The sequence below is a fragment of the Corvus hawaiiensis genome, chromosome 10, assembly GCF_020740725.1.
Source record: "Corvus hawaiiensis isolate bCorHaw1 chromosome 10, bCorHaw1.pri.cur, whole genome shotgun sequence".
NCBI classification, from domain to species: Eukaryota; Metazoa; Chordata; class Aves; order Passeriformes; family Corvidae; genus Corvus; species Corvus hawaiiensis.
Window position 1 is genome coordinate 24,148,200 of NC_063222.1, and position 22,121 is coordinate 24,170,320.

General features: G+C 48.2%; 1 protein-coding gene across 9 annotated transcripts in view; it reads left to right on the forward strand.

Moving 5' to 3' along the window:
* TNIK (TRAF2 and NCK interacting kinase) overlaps positions 1 to 22,121 on the forward strand; it is a 153,819-nt gene that overhangs the window by 114,502 nt on the left and 17,196 nt on the right. For 2 of the 9 annotated variants that reach the window (XM_048314994.1, XM_048314987.1), the window contains exons 13-23: positions 1,483 to 1,593; positions 2,056 to 2,142; positions 3,425 to 3,625; positions 8,333 to 8,497; positions 10,165 to 10,404; positions 12,664 to 12,770; positions 15,032 to 15,195; positions 16,323 to 16,420; positions 17,143 to 17,166; positions 19,974 to 19,982; positions 21,030 to 21,214. In XM_048314994.1, coding sequence (XP_048170951.1) covers positions 1,483 to 1,593; positions 2,056 to 2,142; positions 3,425 to 3,625; positions 8,333 to 8,497; positions 10,165 to 10,404; positions 12,664 to 12,770; positions 15,032 to 15,195; positions 16,323 to 16,420; positions 17,143 to 17,166; positions 19,974 to 19,982; positions 21,030 to 21,214 — 1,391 coding nt within the window. Of the gene's footprint in view, positions 1 to 1,482; positions 1,594 to 2,055; positions 2,143 to 3,424; positions 3,626 to 8,332; positions 8,498 to 10,164; positions 10,405 to 12,663; positions 12,771 to 15,031; positions 15,196 to 16,322; positions 16,421 to 17,142; positions 17,167 to 18,807; positions 18,811 to 19,973; positions 19,983 to 21,029; positions 21,215 to 22,121 lie in introns of all 9 variants that reach the window. The other 7 variants (XM_048314988.1, XM_048314989.1, XM_048314995.1 and 4 more) reach the window with 7 other exon arrangements.

Here is a 22,121-nt window from a genome sequence, read left to right on the forward strand (position 1 = left end):
AGGTGGCACTAAAGCTGTGCTGCAGCTGAAGGAAATCATTGGAGTCCCTGTGGATGTTACCTGTGGGTGAGGAGGCGGCCGCAGGACAGGCAGCGGCTCCTGCCGAGATTGGAGCATTGGGGTCTTTAAATGTTTGTTACAATATCTGTAGATTTATCTTTATGGATATCTATCTGTAAAGATATCTGTAGATGTATATCTCCACAGAGACACAAATACATAGAATATGGACGAAAATAGAGTATCTATATAGGTATCTACGGATAGATACAGACTTTAAATCCATCTATACAGTGCATGTTCCTGCAGAGCAGCAGTTTCCCACAGAAGCTTCTTGGTCTCTGGAATGCTCAGCCGGCTCTTCAGCTGCTGGCTCCAGCCCTCCCCATGATTTAGTGAATGCATGGCAGTGCCAGCTTCTCCAGTGACAGCATTCCCACTGCAGTCTGCTCAGCCACTGTGTGTCGGCAACGGGAGAAAAAAAAAAAAGAAAGGGGGAAAAAAGGAGGAAAAAGGGCCAGGTTTCTGCTTCAGTGGGTGCCTTCCCATTGGCACGTGGCTGCACCCAGGAGATGATGGAGATGATGGAGTCAGGGCAGGTTGCGCGGCTCCAGTAGCCAATCCCAGCATTTGAGTGCCCTCTGCCGATGCTGGCTGTGGTGCTGCGGTGAGGGGCTGCTCGGCAGGGCAGCACTTAGCTGCCAGCCCCTGCTCCCAGGATGGTTTGGGCAGCTGGAGGAGTTAGGCTGGGCTAAAAGCACGCATGTGGGGGCTGCAGGTGTCACCCAGGGCCCCCAAGATGAGTCACAGCAGGCTGTAGGTTGTCATCACCCCAAAATTCCCTGGATTGCTGTCAGCAAAGGTGCTACAGAGTGGAGCAGGCAAGGATGCGACCCAGGAGGGAGTGGGTAGGCATGATCTGAGAATGGCAAGGGAAGTCCCATCCTGCTCATTTGGTGCTTCAAAAAGGAAAAATGCTTGGATTTTGAGTCTTTGTTGGTTTCTGGTCTCAGCAAACATTAAGAAGGAAGCATTCCCCTCTCGTAGGCTGCCTCCCTCATCCTCATGGGTGGGCTTGGGGCTGAGATGTGTTACCTGCAGGCGATGGACTCGTGCAGTTCCCGGGTGTCCAAGGCCTGATTAACCCCCTGGCTGGCCACACTAGAACGTGGGGACCATGCACTGCCCCCATGGCTTCATCTGCAGGTGGGAGAAGAAATCATGATCTGGTGCTGGCTGGGAGGATGCTGTGGGTTCTCCACAGCCAGTGCCAAGCACCGGGAGTGTGTGAAGATGGAGTGGGATCAAGGAGTCCCTCTACCACCCAAATGGACCAGCCTGCTGGCAGGGCATCTCCAGAGGTGGGTGGGAGCACTCTGGGTCTGTGGGCAAGGTGACACCCCAAAATTTATGAGAAAAAAGACTTTTGAGCTCTGGGGGAGAGGAATGGGGATGCTGACCTGTGCCTCCTGCCCCTCACAGCAACAGAGGCGGGAGAAGGAGCTGCGGAAGCAGCAGGAGCGGGAGCAGCGCCGGCACTACGAGGAGCAGATGCGGCGGGAGGAGGAGCGGCGGCGCGCGGAGCACGAGCAGGTAACGGGCTGGGAGTGGGGCCGTCGCCTTCAGCACGGATTCCTCTGCCTCTAATCAGGGATTTTCTTGTAAACACTCATTTTTTTACCACTTGAGAGCAAATTGCTTAATTGTTAACACTGCGTGTGTCGCTTTCACTGCTGTTGTTTATTTCTGTGTGGATCCACTTGCTGGCCTGCAGATGTGAAGGCACTTGATGCAGGTTTTCCACACCCGCTTGTTGGGGTCAGATTTTTTATTATTCTTGGGTAACGTTTGCTATTTCCCAGTGGTTTCTGTTCTTGTAGAGTGGTGGACACCCTGGGCTCTTCAGGCAGGGATGGAGGGTGCCCGGGCTGACTAATCAGATCACTTGGGCGGGGCGGATGTGGGTGCCCACCTCATTCTTCCTCCTCTCCAGAAATACTGGCTCTTTTACCTTCTCTCTCTTTTTCCTTTGATCCTTGCTGCCCGTGCCTCCAGGAGTACATCAGGCGACAGTTAGAGGAGGAGCAGAGACAGTTAGAGATCCTGCAGCAGCAGTTGTTGCAGGAGCAGGCGCTACTTCTGGTAAATGGGAGGCCACGGCCACGCTTGCCGCTTTCTGCCCGTGTCACATCCGCATGTGCCCGCGCGCACCCGTGTCCCCCCAGTGCCTCCTGCCGTGCCCAGACGTGGGGGACTCTGCTGTCACCACCCTACCTGGAGCCTCCTGTCCCACTCCGTGGCTGCAGCATGCCTGGATCCCCCGTTCTGCTTGGGGCTGGGTCCCCTCTTGGTGCACGGCTCTCGTTGCGTCCCCTCCACGGCATTGGCGTATGTGTGCCCTCGTGAGAGGAGCAGCCCTGGTTGCTGCTGTGAAGTTTTGGAGGCTGTTTGCAGCATGTTGGGGTGTGTTGGAGCTGTTGCGTGCCTGCATCCATCAAACCCACCCTGCCATGCTGTTCTTCATGTTCTGAATGCAGGCTTTTGTTTTAATTTCCTCGCAGGAACACTGTCTATTCCCTTGTGTGTTGTTTGCATTCTAGATGTCCTCTTTTTTATTTAATTTGGGTTTGAGTTATCTTTTTTAGTGCTGGTAGCTGTTACTCCTGCTGCATTTTCCTTTTAATCTACAGGGGTCATTATTTTTTGGTCTTGCTATTTTATTTAGGAAAAACAAAAACCCTCACACAAGCCCTTGCCTTTTAAAAGGACTTTTCAAAATTATTTACTCCTTAAAACTCATAGAGCTGTAGGGATTCAGAAAGATCACACAGTTGGCTTTGCAGTCTGGCTCTTCCCAGGATCAATTAATTGGTCCTACAGAGAAGTTGGCTGCAGTTGGGTTTCGTCTGACCATAACATTGTGGAATGGTTTGGGTTGGAAGGGACCTTAGAGACCATCTCTTTCCAACCCCCCTGCCATGGGCAGGGACGCCTTCCACTAGACCAGGTTACTCAAAGCTCCATTTTGACCAGGTGATGTTTGGCACCTCATCAAATTAATTGTTTGTTTTTCCCATCCAGAAAAACCTGTGCAAAGTCAGTGGTAACTCCTGAGCAAACATCATCCCTCAGTGGGTCTCACAGGGTTTCCCTGACAATGCAGCACTCACATCCCCCATTCCTACCAAGCGGGGCAGTTCAGTTGCTGCAGAGCATCAATGGCAGAGTCACAACTCTGAATTTGTTGGCTCTGCTGTCTCTTCTTGGGAATGCTTTACAGCTCAGTCCCCAAAGTCTTTCAAATCGGTGAGCTCTGCCAGAAAACAACCTTTCAGATGCTCAGGCCCCATTGTTCACCCAGACAGATAAATCTGCAGGTTGCAGGCTGGCCGGGCACCTTGTCACTGTGTTTTCCCCTGGGCAGGAGTACAAGCGCAAGCAGCTGGAGGAGCAGCGGCAGGCGGAGAGGCTGCAGAGGCAGCTCCAGCAGGAGCGGGACTACCTGGTGTCCCTGCAGCAGCAGCAGCAGCAGCAGAGGCAGGACCAGAGGCCAGCAGAGAAGAAGCCCCTCTACCATTACAAAGAAGGGATAAATGCCAGCGAGAAGCCAGCGTGGGCCAAGGAGGTAGGGGAGAGCAAGGAGGATGATGGTGCTCGTCTGTATCCACAGGGCTGGGTCTGAAACACACACACAGCAGGTTGTGCTCCACAGGGTCAGGATCCAGCAGATGCCATCAGCTGTGCTGGGAATGCTCCCACTACGGTGCAGTGTGTCTGTGTGTGTGTTTGTACAAGCAGGGGGGAAGGAGGTTTTGCCATGAGGGCAAGGGAGGAGGAGAATGGATCCCTCCTGGACGGGTTCAGCCTATATGGGGGCTCGTGGACATAGAATCATAGAATGTTAAGGGGTTGGAATGGACCTTAAAGATCATCTCCTCATTCTCCTTCCCGGCATGTCCACAAGTCTGCAGGGGTCAGGGGTGAATGCAGAGGGTGGTTGTCATGGGGTTCCTTGCTGAGTCCTAATTCCGCATGGTCAGGGGTTGGACAGCTTTTCCCTCCAGGCTCAGAGCTCTATCCCTTGGGGTTGCTCTTTCCTGATTTTTTCACTTAGGCAAAAAGAGGGAATTGTAATAGTTGTGAGTTCTTGAATATTAATTATTGCTTCTCTGAATAGTCTTGAAAAGATTAAGACATGCATTGTCTGCAGTGCGGATTCAGGATCATGTGCAAACTCTTTCTCCTTAATCTCTTTGTGGTGGCTTCAGTAAGACTGGTGCCTGCTCTAGCTATTCATTTTTCTAAAGTTCTCTTTTGTTTACTTTTGTGACCCTACTCCTGGGCAGAAAGATATTTTAATAACTTCCCTGTTGCTCCTACTAAGCAGGAGCAGTGCTCGGTGTCCTTTAGTCCTGGCAGACGTGTGATGTGCATCCAACATGTAGCTGGTCTTTCCTCTTGGCAGTCCTCAGCTGCATCCACAATACCTGCAAGCATTGAATGCTCAAGGAATTCAGCTGCCTGTTGCTAAGAAAAGGCCAGTGATATGTTCTTGGCCTTTCTGAACCATCACAGAGATAGATGTGGGTGTCTAAAATTCTTTTCACCTCTTTACACACTCTCTTGGATTTTTCTTTTGTTGCCTTCCAGTTCAGTCTTCAGTCTCTTTTGGTGCCAGTGCACCAGGTGATAGATTTTCATGGAGTTGCATCATCATTCTCCAGCCCTTCCAGTGGAAAAGGAGGTTTGATAAGTGGGATTGCAGATGAGGTGTTCCAGATGTGCTGAGCTGCCTCTGACAGGACAGGCTTCCACCTGGGTGGTGCCTCTGCAGCTTTATGTGGAACTGGGTCGCTCTTGTCCATCTGCTGGAGCGCTGAGAGTAGGTTGTGGGCAGGGAAAAGGGAATAAACTCTATCTTTCGTTGCCTGGTTTTAAGTAAACCCTCTAGAACATAGCTAAAGTACTTCTGGCACTGTCTGCAAAACTTTAGCAAAGATACATAAAAAGCAATATTATTTTTTATCTGGGGTGAAGGAGAAAAGTGCTGGATTTAGCTTTCCCTTTCAAACACAAAGGCCCATTTCTTCTCTTTCATGGAGCTGGCATCTTTTTGATGCTGTCACTGGAAGCAGGACATTGGGAACTGCACAACATGACTAAGAGCAGCAGAACACGGCCTCTTACCCTTTGCTGAAATCATAGGGAAGGTGAGGTTTCCTCTTGTTGGGGAACTTCTCCAGCTTCCACCAATTAGCTCTCCAAACCCTTTATTCGTTCCCTGTGTCACTCTCTCTGGTTTCTAATTAAATGCTGCAAGCTGTGGCATCTTTCTGCTGTTGGGAGCAGTAGTTTGATGTACTGCCTCAGCACAGCCCCCTTGGGAATCTCCCAGAAAGACTCCTCTTGCCTCCATCCCATTTTATCTTCTGCTTAGTCCCACTTTTAACACAATTCAGGTACTTTGCTGCCTATATTGAAGGCCCACCTTTGCTGGCTCCACAGATAGATTTGTGCTGATACTTAATGAGCCTACCATGGGTCTTGCTATAGTTTAGCAATTTCCATACCCAACCCATGCATACTAATTTAACAGAAATACTGAGACTTTGTTTTCCTGTGGGAACAATGAAAAGACAAGTCTGGTGCTCAGCCTACAATTTCTGGAGGCTGTGCAAAGCTTACTTGGATATTTCCTGAGGATTTTGCATTATATCCCATACTGCCCTTGTTTTTATGCTTTTTGGTCTCAAGTCTTCTCTCTCAGGAGCTTGATCACCATAGCTGAGCCCTCCTCATGCTGTGCCCCTCTTTGCTTTTCATACCTTTCCTTTATGCACACATTTTCCCACCTCACTTGTTTTCACAGGGTGACCCCAAGACCCTGCAGAAGTGGGATGAAGCTTTAAGGTGAGGCTGTGGCCTCTCCCCTTGTGGTTGTGTCCCTGCATCCCCTTGTTAAGGGACTGGCCTGTTGGTGATGACAAAGCTCTGGGTGAGGACCCAGCCTGTGCTGCATCTCTCACAGCTTCCCTAGAGCACAGTCAGGGATTTCTCTTGATGCTAAATGGAACAGTCTGAGCAGATAGTCCTGCCAAGATGCATGGATGCACATTCCCTTCTGCTGCCCCTTCTACTCATCTTCCTGTTGTCCAGGCTTATCCACTGGAAGTTAACTTGGGAATGTAGCTTGGTGCTGTCCCAGACCTGCCCTGTTTATCCAGGCACATCTCTTATAATCAAGGACTATTTGGCTGTTTTGGAGATCATGTTGGGAGCCTCTGGTGATCCAGCCAGGGATGTGGCATTAACACTCTGAGCTGTGGTCCTGTAATTAGCGGCTCCCTCTGTTACTGACTGTTCTGTTAGGGACCAATATTTGCTAAACAAGGTGTTGAAGACAGCCAGGGACAACTTGGTCAGCTGAAGGATGGGTTTGGGCGGGAATATACCACACATGACCCTGCAGAAAGGAGGGGACAGGTTTAATCAGACGTTTCCCACATGGTGGCTGGCCCCTGTGGTGCTTTCCCACTGTTCAGAGCTTCCCAGGAACTCAGGGCTCAGCTGTGCATCGCAAGCTGTTCTGTTCTCTGCCACAGCCAACGCCCACATCAGCTCCTCCTTCAGTCACCGTGGCTTTTATCCTGCTCTCACTTTGAAGTGATGTATTAAAACATTAGCAGCCTTCTACTGGGACTGCACAGACACTGCTAAGGATGTTTCCTGTTTTGGGGAATCTTGAGTTCAATTAGAGATGGTCTGTACTTGAGCAATGATGAGTTCCTGAAGGGTTTTGCTGCTTTTTCGCCCTTTCTGCCTAGTAGTGGAACCAGTAGGGCCCCACAAAGCACAGACAGAGAGTCCCAAGAGCATCTTCTGCTGTGCTGGTGCTACAAGGTGCGAGTGAGGAGATGCTGGCAGTGGGAAATCAAGCACCTTTCTCCTTCCCAGTACCCAGACATCCCCATTTGATCGCTCTCCTGCCTTCTTCTCCACACCAGCTTGGACATCCTCCACAATCAGCTGCACATTAGGGCCTGGCACTGTGCCGGGGAGCAGCAGGAGCGCTCGGCGGCGGCTCCATCTCCGCCTGTCGCTGTTGCTGCCAAGGTTTGGCTGATGAGGAGATGGACTGGAGCAGCCTGGGACCCAGCACCTGTGCTGCTGCTCGCTTTCCAGAAGGAGTTCTCCTTCCCACCCTGCTCCCCTTCCCATCCCTGTGTCCTCTTCCTTGGGCACTGCTGAGCTGAGCTCTGCACAGCCTCTGCTGGCTGGTGGGCAGTGCCTGTGGAGGTTGTGGTGACCTTCTAGGACACAGCAGTAGCTCAGGTGGCCCCTCATGAACTTAAAAAGGAAACAGTCTGTAACACAAATTTCTTACCTAGATTTTACTCTGTGTCATGCTCAGTCTCTGAAAAGGATTCATTTTTATTCATATAATGGCTCTTCTGTTTCATATTTACTTACTTAAGAAAGAGCTGTGGTTCTTTCCAAGCAAACCTGTTGTAAAGATTGCCTTTTAACGTGGCATCATCCACGGTGGAATAGAGACGTGCTCAGGGTATTTAACACTTTAATGACACATAAATAAAATATACATCAGATCTCGAGGTATCAAAAATTCTGCATAGCATATGCTACCTGAATATCAATGCACAGCCTAACTGCAGGATGGCACAGCTGGGTGAGCTGAAACCACTGTGTTCCCATCAAGGGTAGCTGAAAGCAGTGGGCTTTGGGTTGATGTTCTCTCTCAGTAACAGAGGATTTTCCCCTCCCATACATGACAATGTGCCAGACTCAGTAAATCCAGATCAAAGCCAGCCATTTTCTGGCTGCCATGTTTATTCTTTTATTCAGATCAAAGAAAACCACTCATTGTGGTGTTTATAACAGTGAAGGAAAATCGTCCCCTTGCTTAAAGATCCATTTGAGAAGAAGCAAGAGCTTCTTATGAGTCATCTTCTAGGAACATCTCTCTGAAGTGTGCTGCCTTTTCTTTATTTTTTCTTTTTAATTTCTTTATTTTTCCACTTCGTATTCAGAAATTAATTAAACGTATAAATACAAATAGTCCTTTTCGTGCCTTTAAAATGCATTTATTGCACAGTTTGTTGGATAACTTGGATTCCATGATCACAGAATCACTTAGGTTGGAAAAGACCTCCAAGATCATCAAGTCCAACCTGTGACTGATCACCACCTTTTGATCAAACAATAGATATGATATACCTAAAGAGAAAAGAGCTTTCTGTATGTTTATGCATACCCTGGATTTCCATTGGAAATGGGTTCTTTGGGGCACTGACCCCTCTGCCGTGCCCCACAGGTGGAGGAGCGCTCCCGGCTCAATCGCCAGAGCTCGCCGGCCATGCCCCACAAGGTGGCCAACAGGATTTCTGACCCCAACCTGCCTCCTCGGTCAGAGTCCTTCAGCATCAGCGGCGTGCAGCCAGCCCGGACCCCACCCCTGCTCCGACCCGTGGACCCGCAGGTAATGGTGCTCCCCCGTTGCCAGGATGCTGGGGGTGCTGGTAAGGAAACAAGGAAGAGTGGATGGAAGGGAAATAGCATCTGGCTCCCTGGTTTCTCAGCCTTAAGCATATTCATGAGTAAGAGCAGCATCTACATGCATGAGTGTGTTCCTCTCGTCACCTCCATGTGTTAGTAACATCATGCTGGTTTATACCTTCCTTTGAAGCATCACGTACTGGTTACTGCTAGAAACAAGCTGGAGGACCAGGAGGAACTGCTGGTCTGGTCCAGTGCAGCTGTTGCTCTGATCCTCTTTGGATCTGGTTTATGTAAAGGACTAAAACCGCAGCACCTGGTACAAAAGACCCGGGATGCTTTGATGCTGAGGATCATCAGAAAGAGGTTTTGCTTTCTTTGCCGCTTTGATTCAAGGTTTTGTTTTGGTTTTCCATTGAGTTGACATCAGTCACAAACACATCTGGAGAGGGCATAGATCACCGTGACTGTCACAGAGGAGGGGCATCGTTATTTTAGAAGTTTCTCCCAGCCATGAGGTCTGCAAGTACTCGGCCACCACAAGCTGTAGGAGTGTCAGTGCTGGCTCTGGCCAAGCCCCTGGAATTGCTCCCACAGATCCACAGATTCCAGCAGGGATTTCAGAGGGAAGTACAAAGCCTTTGCTCCAAGTTCAGTTGGGCTTTCTATGGAATATTTGTCAACTAAGTGCCAGCCACATGTGGCACCTCCAGTACAATGCCAGCTTTAAACAAAAATGTGCAGGAAGGCCCTGAAACATACTTTTTTTGCCCAACATACATGGTCCGTATGCACTGGGAAGTGACCAAAACCCCGCTTCACTGTCATCCCTCTGACTGACCAAATATTTTTCAGTGACCTTCTTGGCGTCCTGTGCCATCAGTAGCTACAAAAGACTTTTGTTTGGCAATAAAATCCTAGTGAAAGAGTTGCTTGAAGGCCAGAGCCCCGTGTCAGGGTGTGTGTGCATACACGTGTACCCGTGAGTCACAGACGCGTACAGAGATACACGTGTAGAAATTTCAAATGGAAGTCATAACCCTGCTGTATCAAAGGAGTGCAGCTTCACAGAGTCCTGGGAAGAAGCTCTGATTTCACAAACTGTAACCTTGTGATTTTCTCAGATTTCCCAGAGCAGATGTCAGTATTCCTTAAACTTGAAACCTGTAGAGCTGATGCATGGGATAAGGGCCACCGAGACCTGTAGAAATTCATGCCTCAGGATATTTTTTAAGCTATCTATGCCTCACAATTCCTGATGATTTTTAAAAATCAATTATTATTTCTTATGTTTCCTTCTTTTTTTTTTTTCTCCTTCATTTTTAACATGGAAAATCCATGCCAGACCTCATTAGCACAACCACAGAGGTGCAGGTGTAGGATCTGGACTTCGGGCCAGCAGCAGCAGAGCCTGGGGAGGGCACGGTGTGTGCGGGAGCGTGATTTTTAACAGATCTTGCGTTGAAGTGATGTAAGTCAGAAGTTCCTGAAACCAAGGCAGTGCTGATCTCAGACCAAGGGGGCTTTTCAGTGCATCCAAAGTGCTAATCAATTTTTTTTTTAAATCAAATTTTTAAATCTTTTTTTATTCCTTTTTTTTTTTCCCCCCCTCCATTTTGACTGATAGTTCTGTTTTGACTTGGTGCTTAGATTCCACATCTGGTCACTGTGAAATCCCAAGGAAGCTCCTTGTCTGGGTCTCAGTCACTGCATGAACAGCCTGCAAAGGGACTGGCTGGGTTTCAGGAGGCTCTGACGGTGACCTCTCACCGCACTGAGATGCCAAGGCAGAACTCGGACCCCACCTCAGAAAACCCTCCTCTGCCCCCTCGCATTGAAAAGTTTGACCGAAGTTCTTGGTTACGGCAGGAGGAAGACATTCCACCAAAGGTAACACAATCGCTCCTCACTTTCAGCACGTCAGAGGCAGTCCCAGAGCTGAGTCCCTCTGGCAAAGCAGAGTGGGCAGGACTGAGCCCATGCCGAGGTTCTGCAGCGGGTGCTGACCTGCCCAGGGGCTGCATTTCCTGAGGCAGGGGTTTGCAGGACGTGCTGGGAGCTGCTCTTGCCTGCAGAATGGCTGCAAAACAGCGCTGCCCTCCAGCAAAGAAAGTTCTCGAGCCCGCACAGAGGCCAAAACAAATTAATCTCTTCTTTCCCTTGGATAAAAAACAACCTTCTACTTAAATGGAATTATAGGAACATAAAATTTGTCATACTCAATAAGACAGGTCCTTTTTAGTCCAGTACCATGCCTCCAGTTGCAATCAGTATTTGATGGAAGACTTGTAAGGGCTCCAGCAGCTTTATACATTCATTGACATTTTGACAGTGTCTGGCAGTACCTCTTTAATTAGGATTCTTCTGGACCAGTATTTCAATCGTGTTGTTTATACACCTTCACTTTGGAAGAATTATAACTTGGCCATTAAAGTTCCCCTTAAAGTGAATCAGTGCTAGGCTGGGAGGATTTCTACAGAGGAGAAATGATTATAAATTGATTAGTGGCAGGGCAGCAGTATTTGTCCCTGAGTGAGAGGCAATTTTTCTGTGTATTTACAAAGTGAGTGACTTGCCTTTTTACGAGCAAAGTCACAGTTACCAGGTAAGCCTCCCTTGTTCAAGGGATCTATGGTGGTGTCTTGGGTGTTAATAATGCTCCTATTTCTGCTGTCACCAAGCAAGAGGGGACGTCAGGGCTCTGCTGAAGGAATAGCAAGCCAACAGCTCCTGGAACTGTCTGTGTGCTTGGCTCCTCCATAGTGCAGGAGGGTGGCTGCCTGATTTTAACCTAATTAAGAAAAAGCCCCTGCAATTTAATGTTGGCTTTTGCCATGAGTCCTTTGAGGACACTCAGCCACAGTGATGCCCTACGTGGTGAGACCGTGGCTCCTGGGAGAAAAGCTGTTCTCCAGCACGATGCAGTATTTTCCCCCTTGGCTGAGGGAACATGGACTCTGGAAGGGATCCCCACCAGATCACATTTAGGGCTGTTGTGTTGGCAGTACCACCCCTGAGGAACCTGACTTCACGCTGGACTGCCCGAGGTGGGTTCGATGTGTTTGCAAGCAGGAACAAAAGGACTGCCCCGAGAGGCAGGACCGGCTGTCTCCGTGGTCCGGGGTCTTGTTTCTGCCAGTGCTTATGGCTGGATGCTTCAGAGGAAGGTGGAAAACTCCCCAGGTCCTGACTGCAGAGTACCCTACCTGGAGGGGAGACTGCTTTGTACTGAGACAAGCTGCAGCTGGTGATGCTGCAGAGTCTAAAGCATCGCCAGCTCACTAAATCTTTTCTTATCTTACCTAATGCAACCGTGTGTTTATTCTCAAAAAAAGCCAAGCCTAATCCTTTTTCTTGCTGATCCTGACAAGCCCTTGGCCTCTCTATTACCTGGTGCAAGGTATTGCACGGTGAGTATTGTCGTGCCTCTCCACATCACCTGAGGTGCTGAGGGATGAGGCCACTGCACCTGTGGCCATGCAGTGATGCCCAAGCTCCCATGAGATGGGGCAGAGCTCCAGGGTTACCTGTCACAGCCCCTGTAGGCTGTGGTTGGCTTTGGGTGTTTGTGCTGAGCCGTTCTGCCAGCAGCAAGGTTTTGGCAGCAGCATCTGAAGCTCAATGAAGGTCAAAGTGTTTAATCACAGTGTTAGGTGGGTCAGTCTGGATCTTCCCACTGTCAACCCTCTTGTTTGTCCACCAGTCAACACCTCCTGTCTGCTGGCATGTGTCATATCTGAGCTAGATAGAAAACCTCCGTTGTGGCTGTGAAATGCACTTCAGTCTGAATTTTACCTTAAAAATTACTTTCATGGGTTTTGTTAGATTTAGATTATATATATTTGTGTGTGTGTATGTGCATACATTTCTTTTCGAAGTAAGTGCCCTGTTTGGTGGTAGCCAGGCTGCTCTGGGGGCTCCTGTGCCAGGGGCATCCGTGAGGGCACCTTTGCAGCTTGCTGCTGCCTCACACTCCAGCGATTCCTTCTAAAAGCTGAGAGCCTTGTATTGCCCTAAATACTGCCTTTCTCTCTGTGGGAAATCAGTTGTAAATCAGCCTTAAGGCAGTGCTGGAAGGTGATCTTGTGATGGCTCAGGTGTGTGAGCAGCCCAGACTGGGTGACTGCAAATGTCTCCATTCTCTTCCAGGTGCCTCAACGAACCACTTCCATATCCCCTGCCCTGGCAAGGAAGAACTCCCCAGGCAACGGCAGCGCCCTGGGGCCCCGGCTGGGCTCCCAGCCCATTCGGGCAAGGTATGGACATGGAGGGATGGGCAGGGGTGATCCCAGTGTGCCACTGCTGCGCTGCCCCCGGCACCGCCCCGCTGGGAGCCCAGACGTGGGCTGGGGTCTAGCCCTGCTTTAGCTGACTGGAACACCACGACATTTGCAAGGCTTCTCTTGTCTCTGGGATGAATTTTTGCATCCATTAGTGTTTTGTACTGACAAGGCTGCGAGCACTGGGATGACTGGAGGCTTTGCTCCCTTGGCTGAATGCATTCATGGACATTGTGGGGTTTGGAGGTGGATGCTGTGGAGTCAAAGAGCGGTTTGGGTGCTCCCCTTAGGTCCTGCTTCTCACCCCTTGCATATCAGTGGATCCCTATAAGCCAGTGGGGAGGTCTCAGTCATACATTCCATACATTTCTCATGCATCAGAGCGGTTTTTCACAAATAATGACTGAGGAATGTGCTGCAGGACAGACACTCATACAGCTTGCTGAGATCTTCTCTAGATGTAGATCAAGGATTAAATACCTTTCAGCTTCCCAGGACTCAGGCCTTTAGCTTAGCCAGATCCAGCTCTCTGGCACAGCAGTGAGCACCCGAGGAAGGTGCTGCGTTGCCCCACGGTCCCATCTCTGCCCTGTCACAGCTATCCCTGGGCATGTTTAAAACGAGCAGGGGAGCTGACAGGCTCTGCTCAGAGCTGGATGGAAAAAACACAGCTTAGTCATGCGAGAGCTTGTCTCTGCTTCGCAGAACGAGACCTCAGACGGGCAGATCCCGGGAGAAATGCGAGTTCCAATTAGCCTTGCATGATGGAGCTCCTTGGTTTCTTCTTCCTGCCTTGTCCTCAGAGGGTGAGGTCAAAAAGTGAATGCGGGGATGTTCATCGTTGTGCTGTCACCAGTTTGAGCAGACGCCTCCCTTTCCAGCTCAGTGCCCTCCCTGTGCCTCAGCAAACTCACAGGCAGCAGCCCCGAGTCGCTGGCAGGGGCAGCAGTAGGAGGAAGAGTATTTCTTCTTGTTCTGCTTTTTTTTTTTTAATTAGATAAAAAGCATATCATGGATTGTTGGTCTTCTTTGCCAAAGGCTGAAACATTTTGAATTCTTGAAAACGTTGTTCTTTTAATTAGCTGTTGCTTGAAGGACAGTTTAAAATGCAGAGGGATATTGGACTGTGTAGTCCTTGTAAGGGATGGTATTGGAAGTAAAAGGGATAATGGGAGTCAGGGATTCAAGTTCAAGGTTGCCCAGTGTTTCCTGCAGCCTCACTGTGCCAGTTCTGGTCAGTGCAGGTAAATACATGAGTTGCCAAAGTTTTCAAATATGCTTCATCAGTTAATTTAGTCATATGGCATGAACTGGAGGCCTTCAGTTTGATGAAAATTGGAAATTATTAGGACGCTACCACACGTCCATTAAACTTAAGTATTCACTGAAATAATTTCATGCTTCATGTCTCTCACAGTAATGTAATATTTTTCTTTTTTCCCCCTCTCTCCTATTGGTTCTTGATTCTCCACATGCATAAATGTAAATATTACCAAAAAATCTCTTCTTTTATTTGTCACCCTGTTGTGACAAATGAGGGAGTATTTACTGTACATTTTAAAGAGGACTTTGAATAAGATCATTTCCAGAAATATTGTATAAAATCAAATTGCCTAACTCTGCATGAACATCTCTTCTGATGTCATTTCAATGCCAAGTAAGAATTCATTTCCTAAAGGCATCTGATACCCAGAGAGATATTAGTCACTCTTTGTGTATCAAGGGCACTTTTTATTCTAGATTTATCTGTGTTCACAAGGGTGAGAGAAATCAAGGAGGAAAAGTGGATATCTGATGCAAGTTTGAAGTGAAGCCATGAAAATTGGAGACACTGAATAAGTGGTACAAGTGGTCTGCAGCCTTGTTGCAAACTTTAGATCCTTGCTTTGCTGCAGTCTTTGTCTAACAGCATGTCGAAAATTCCTGCTTTTATGAAGAATATTGGTGGCTACTTAGGTAACTCCAGCTTTGCAAATCTACAGACAGGGAATCCAGAGCAAAGAATCTTTTAGCTGTTGCCACATTTGACAAAATAAGAGCAGAAAGCTTCTCTAGGCAATTTTTTTTTTGTCATGGTTGTAGTGCACCCAAAATTGGTGGCCTCAGCCCTGTCTCCTCCAGCTGAGGAGGACTCTCCTGGCCTTTGCAGCTGCCCCCATCAGTGTGGGAAGTGTCTGGAGCCCTGCGGGTGGGTGTGACCCTGGCTGATGTGCCCCCTCTGTTTTGTCCTCCCACAGCAACCCAGACCTGAGGAGGACAGAGACCATCGTGGAGAGCCCCTTGCAGAGGACCAGCAGCGGCAGCTCCTCCAGCTCCAGCACTCCCAGCTCCCAGCCCAGCTCCCAGGGTGGATCCCAGCCCGGCTCCCAGGCTGGCTCCAGCGAGCGCAACAGAGTCAGAGGTGAGCTTGGAAGCATCCCTCAGCACCGGGCACACTTTGTGAGGCTTCCTGACAAGCAGGAAGGGCAAGAGGTCTGTGATCTCATGCTTGTTTTTTAAAAAATTAAAAAAATCGAAGGATCCATCATGTCTGCTGTGCTTTTGTGACCTGCTGGCCTCCTTGCAAACAGAGTTGCCAACAGCCCCTTTTCCCTAGAGGCTGATGTGGGATGGCCACGGCATCGCACTGCCAAGTAGCCTGTACAAAAGGAGATGGGGGTTATGCTTTAAGGTAAACAAAAAAAAACAACCAGTGTGCTTCCTGTCTTCATCCACCCAGGTGCACCTCTTCTGACGTGGTATCTTTGGGAGTGTGTTTCACTTTTAATTGATACATAATTTTTTTTGGAGCTTCATCTTTGTGCCTGAGATGGGATCAGAGGAGTGACGTAGCCTATAAGAAGCTTTCTCTCAAATGCTTTTGCCAGGCAGCAATGCTGGCATGGGGTTTATGTTTGTAGCCACATTGATCCCTCCCTTCCTAGAGCTCCTCTTAAAGATGCTCCATTCCCCTGTTTAATGGCAGTGAAGTTGCCACAGCCCGTACACCGCACACATCTGCATTCAGGCACAGTCCCACACTTCCAGTCCCCAGGGCTGAAGAGCATTAAGACAAATGCTGCCTCCATGCTTTGACTATTTTACAACTTGGCCATAAGATGATGTGTCTGTTGTTGAAACCATCACTCCTCTAGATAGTCAATAAAAGGAGTTTGTAACCCATTGTCATTTTGGGTTTGGTTTTGTTTTTACTAATGAGGAATCCTGTGACAAATAATGTCCTAGCAATGTCAAATACTGCAGAGCTTTTCATTTACCACACGCCCTGCTCTTCTGCAAAGTAAATTTCTTTCTTTAGTAGAAAAGGAGCAGTAACTCTGCAAGAGGGCTGTCAGTGGAGGCTGAGCAGGATTATGACTTCTCTTGCTCTGTTGGTGGAGAAGCAGAAAGGAGCCAGGAGGGTTTTTCAAGACAGCAGAAGCAAAGTGATGATGAAGCCCCTGCGCCCACTTGTCCCAGCTGACAGGATGCAGTGGTGGCTTTCGGCAGCATTTTAATTCCCACTCTCTCCACCTGCCTCTCACCCAGGGAATGCCAAGCCCGAAGGGTCTCCTGTGCTCTCCCATGAGCCCGCCAAGGTCAAGCAGGAGGACAACAGGGACGTGACGCGACCGAGCCGACCCGCTGTGAGTCCTCAGTTACTTCCCGTGGGAATGCTGCCAGCCAGCTTGGCCGCGTTTCCCTTCGGTGCGGTGGCACAACTGCGGGGACCCCAAAAACGAGGCTAATACTGCTGCTGCTCCAGCAGAGAGACTGGAAAGCAGCAGTATGGCGAGAGCCCCTGGGAGATTTGAATGCTTAAGAGAGTGCATGAGTTTTTACCAGGAGCCCAAGCCTAGGGGAAAGCACTTAAGCCTGTGTTTCCAGGCGAAGCAGAGGCTTAAGGGCTTTGCTAGCTTGGGTGCGGCAGTGGCCGATGGCACATTGTTGTGTTCCGTGCTGCATGTCCCCCGCAGCACCCGCGGAGGGATGCTCTGCTCAGGAAGGCTGGGGAACCAACCAGCCCCTGACAGCCTTCCCAGCTTTAAACCCCACCTGGTAGTGGTCTCTGTACACTCCCCTTTTAATAGTCTGAGCAAAATCTCATCCGAAGTGTTTCCTCCTGGTTTAATGCTGTTGACATTTGTATCTTAAAACTGCAGAGTCGGCCTAATAACGATATGAATTTCCACTGCTTCTCTATTTTAATGTGTATTAATGTTTTGTTGATGATGTTTTTTTTTTCTCTACACTCCACAGCATTGAGCTAACAATTCTAATTTTATTTCTAACCTGCTTGCCCTTCCTCTGGCTTTTTCCTGTCCCGATCTGTTTCCTCTGATGCTGATTATTCTTCCTTTACCCACAGAGCTATAAGAAAGCTATAGATGAGGTTAGTGATATCTTTTCTCAGTGGGTCATGCCTATGCAAGGTTGACTAGTTAGTGCTTAATTCCGAGCTGGGTTTTCTTGGTGCTGGCGTTGATAAAGGCGGCGATGCGATCTCGGGTCGGACGGGAGAGCGAACCGGTGGCGTTCCAGCGTCGGGAGCCCGCCCGCGGGGAGGGGACAGCACTGCTGGTGTGCTCTGCTCAGCCCTGGGCTGCCCAAAACCCCCTGGCCACACCATTTGCATGGAGGCCAGGGCAGAGGCATCCCGGCGTTCACATGGGGGAGCACGTGGTGCTGCCGTTGTTCGGCGTGTTGGAAGGAGAAGGAGCGAGAGCGGAGGTTTCTCCTGCCGGTGCAGGAGGTCGGGCAGCCTGGACCCCTCACCACATTCTGCTCTCAGCCACAGCCCCCGGCCACCCGCTGATTTCAGTGGGGCCATCAAGTGCTGTTTGAAATGTTCTTCTAAGCCTAATTCGAATGAAGGAACCTGGACAACAGAGCAGTGGAAATACAGTGGGTTGTTCATTCTCATGGACCAGCATCCACTGCAAAGCCAGAGTCAGCAGAGCCATCTTGGATCTTGATGCTGGCAGTGCTGGTCCTCATTCATCTGCTTAAAAAATGAGAGTCCTGAAGTACACCTTTTTCATGTATGATAATATTTTAAATGTGCATCTGGCAGTGGTGAGTGTTTAAACATTCATGGGAAAAGACCCAGCATTGCTAATTTAGCATTTCACTTGCCTCACACATGCATCCCTGTGCACACTGCTGATACTGGTAACTGCAGGGCTGTAGTGGAAAGCACTGGTTTCAGCAGCCTCTCCTGCAGCCTCTTTTCTCTAAAAATAGAAGATACGAAAGAAGGAAGATGTGCTGGTTAGTTAACTTGTTCTCTTGGATAAAATATGAGCAATACATTTTGTTTAATGAGGTGCTTTGTTAAGAAAAAAGCACATAAATCAGTGTCTAAATAGAGGCAGCGTGTGTGCTAAATTCAAACTGAAGGAGCAATGTGATTTTGGAAACCAATCTGACTTGATTCCAGCAAATATTAAATCTAAAGAAGGCTTTGTAATTAAAAGTAATTAAAGAGCACTGTCACTACCAACTTATATATTATGTCACCCTCAGTAATAACACTTGGAACATGTGTGGAACTACAGAGCACTTTCTCTCCAGTTGTCAGATTGTTTTTGGTCCAAGAGCAACTCGGTGAAGCCGTTTAATCCTACAAAGTGCTCATTACTTACAGAAAATGATAGCATCAAAGAATTAACCATCCTGAGGCAAAGCTTTAACTAGGAAATATGAGTTATCTGATGATATTGTCTGGGAGTATTATTACTCTTGTAACTTCCAAATTAGTTATTAAAAAGTAATTAAGCTGATTTTTAAAATACTTGGCTATTGGCTAGCGATGGCCAAAGAAGGCTGAGAGGGTGCCTTGAAGCACATTAGAAATGAAAGGTGCAAAAGAGAAGTAATTTTCACAGTCCAGTGCTGTGACAGGGAGGAGCTCAGTCCTAGTCCTGCGCTGCAGAAGTCCAGCTGCAGTTTTAAGAGGCTCTTACAGAGTCCTAAAATCCCTTTTAAAGTGAGAGGCTCTAATCCAATTCAAAGGCAAGTGCTCAATAAAGAGCATGTTTGATACTCTAAATGGAAAGCATTGTTAAGCTGCTGAAATTCTTATTTAGGAAAAGAAGCAGTCGTATCATAGAAGCTGCTACAGCGCTAATTAAAATAATTAGTTGTCGTGACTGCAGATTTGACTCTATTTCAATCCCAAACATGTTGGCATCAGAAAGGAGCTCTTGAAATACTGCAGTCTCTCTTTAATCATGATAAAGAGCCTTTCTTTAAAGGTACAGAGAGCATTTGGAGTGATAGAGAATTACAGAATCAGGGAATGGTTTGGGTTGGAAGGGACCTTAAAGTTCATCTTGTTCCCACCCCACCCTGTCCATAAGCAAGGACACCTTCCACTATCCCAGGTTGCTCCAAGCCCCATTCATCCTGGCCTTGAACATTTCCAGGCATGGGGCAGCCACAGCTTCCCTGGGCAGCCTGTACCAGGGCTTCACCACAGTCTGAATAAAGAACTTCTTCCAAATATCTAATCTAAACCTACTCTCTGTCAGTGTGAAGCCATTTCCCCTTGTCCAGTCACTCCATACCCTTGTCCAAAGTCCCCTCTCCAACTCTATTGGAGCCTCTTTGGGTACTGGAAGTTGCTCTGAAGTCTCCCTGTGGAGCCTTCTCTTCTCCAGACAGAACAACCCATATAAAACCCATCAGAGGTACCTGCTGTGAAACACGGATTGACCAATTTGATTTTTTAAAAAAACAAGGCCTTTTTTGGTGTACTAATACTTATGGGTCTGATGCAAAGCTCTCCAATATCCAGGGGAGTTTGTACATCAGAGGCAGGGCAGACCTGGGAGCAGAATGTGCAGCTGTCACCAGTGGGAGCCCGCCGGGAGGTGTGGGTTATCAGCAACCAAAGCACAGATTGCTTACAAAACATTCCTACCTCACCATTAAAAAATAAACTGGGTTTGCATCTCAGCCATAGAGCTTTTCCATCCTTTTCTCCACATGTCAACAGGATAGATTTTAAGAGCTCCTTTTGCAACCATAATTAATATTGCCGTAGTCGCCCTGCTGGAACGGTAAACTGGAAATGCAGTAAATGAGAGTATGGCCGTAAGACAATTGTGGAATTTAGTCTTTTTCAATGAGTTTCTTTCTCCCTAATCCTTTATCTCTGACCGAATGCACTGATGGCTACCTCGGTCACTAATATAGGGAGAAATGGTAAGACTGACAATTGCGATGCTTTGTTCGTCATGTGCATGTCTTGTGCAACAGAGTTCTCTAACCCATTCTAATTCGAGCTCTCATGCTTTTCTGCCCTACTGCTTCCCCCTGCATTGCTATAAAAGCATGTAAGATAACAAAAAGTCTCTTTTCTACACGGTGCCTGCCATGTTCCTTGTTTTGAAATAGCAGTGTCTATTTTATATGACTGTCGGGTCTGAGACCTCATCAAAGTCATGGTAAACTGAAAAATTATGAGTAGGCTTTGGGACTGCTCCTATCTTTTTTCTTGTTTCAAGACTTTTTTTTTTTTTTATTTTTCCCTTAGCTTGTAGGCTGCCACATTTCACATAAAGTGCTTAATGGGTCCCGCTGAGGGATTTATTTTTTTGTTATTATTATTTTTTGATCGTGTGGCTGACTCAGAGCTGTGACTCCAAAGTCTGGCTGAGCTGGGCGCTTCTCCTCGTGCTCCTCACCGCCTCTCAGCAGCCGCCCGACAGCGGGGACTCACCATGGAAGCAGCTCTTGACGTGGGGATTGCACCACTCCATGGGAGATGCTGTCATTGCTTCCTTCCCAAATGCATTTATTACAGAATAAATACCATTACGGGGTCTCTTTGAGAAGTTTGAAAGAAGAGAAAACCCTGCAGGAGAAATTCTCCGAGCCAATCTTTGAAGTGACGTTGTTTTCCAGTTTACTATGATGGTGACTGAACTTCACCTTTTCCAACAAATATAATTTTGTCGTGTATATACATATAAGTGTGTGTATATATATGCACATACACGTTCCAAAGAGAAAAAGAAGAGGTTGGCTATTGACTTTTCAGTGAGCGTAAACCAGTTTTGTTTTGTTTAATAAATGCTACATGCTACAAACATTGTCTTACGTTTGTCTCATGTTTGTAACGACTCTGTAAAGCTATTTCTTGTTGCTCGTGCTGTTAGCATTGGCTTTTGGAGAGATGTATGTGACGTTCTTCTTGCTCTGAATGTAACAGCCATCGCTTCCTTGTTTCCTTGCCCCCATCCCCTGTAGGATCTGACGGCTTTAGCCAAAGAGTTGCGGGAGCTGCGCATTGAAGAAACCAATCGGCCCCTGAAGAAGGTGACGGACTATTCCTCCTCCAGCGAGGAGTCAGAGAGCAGCGAGGAGGAGGAGGAGGATGGGGAGAACGAGACACATGATGGGACCGTGCCTGTCAGTGACATCCCACGGCTCATGTGAGGAACGCTTTCTTTTGGGGGGACAAACCATGAAACTCCAGGGTGGGCTTTTCTGGAGATGCAACCCCGATGTGTCTTGGCCTGGAGGTGAAACTCTGGTGTGTCTTGGCATGGAGGAGCAGTGGCTGTGATGAAGGATGTGTCCGTGTTTGGTGGCTGGCACTGGGAACAGCGTCATGGTTGCAAGGGATCATGTACTCACATGAGTGTTTTTCCTGTTCCAAACTGGAGAAATTAATGTGAAAAACTGAGCTATTTCCGCTGCATATTCAGTTAATGTTGGCTCAAAGCTGATGGAGCTGTTCCTGCTGATGATCCAGGCAGGTTTTTGGCCAGAGTGGGCACAGCTGACCTCACCAACACCATGGGCCCTGCCCATGGGATGGGTGTGTTAAAGCTCTGCCTGCTCTTGAGTCTTTTCTTGCCCCAAATTAAGCCATGCTAAAGTGTCAGTACTTGGTGGCCTGCCCAGTGCCAACTGGTAGAGCCAGGATTGTAATAATTCTGAATCTTTGTCTTGGATTTCTGCCATTGGCTCAGTCAGTGTTGGTGGGTTAAAGTGGTGAAATGACGAGGTCAGCAGACTGTTGTGTCCCATGGGACACTTGTGCTTTTGAGTCTCTCCAGATCAGGGCAGCACAGCTTCAACACTCGCAGGGAGCTGTTGCCATGCAGAGAGAGTTCCTGGAGCATCCCTGCTCAGGCTTCCCACCCAGTGCTTTGCAGGGGCATTTCTGGAGGTCTTTGCCTGGCAGCAGGATCTAAATTCTGCCCCTTTGAATTTGCAAAGGAGCTGTGGGAAAGTTTCAGGGGATCATTTTGATCAGTTAATTTCCATTTTTCCTGCTAAATGAGTTGCAGTCGATATAGGCATACCTGGCTTCAGGAACATGGTTTAGCAGTG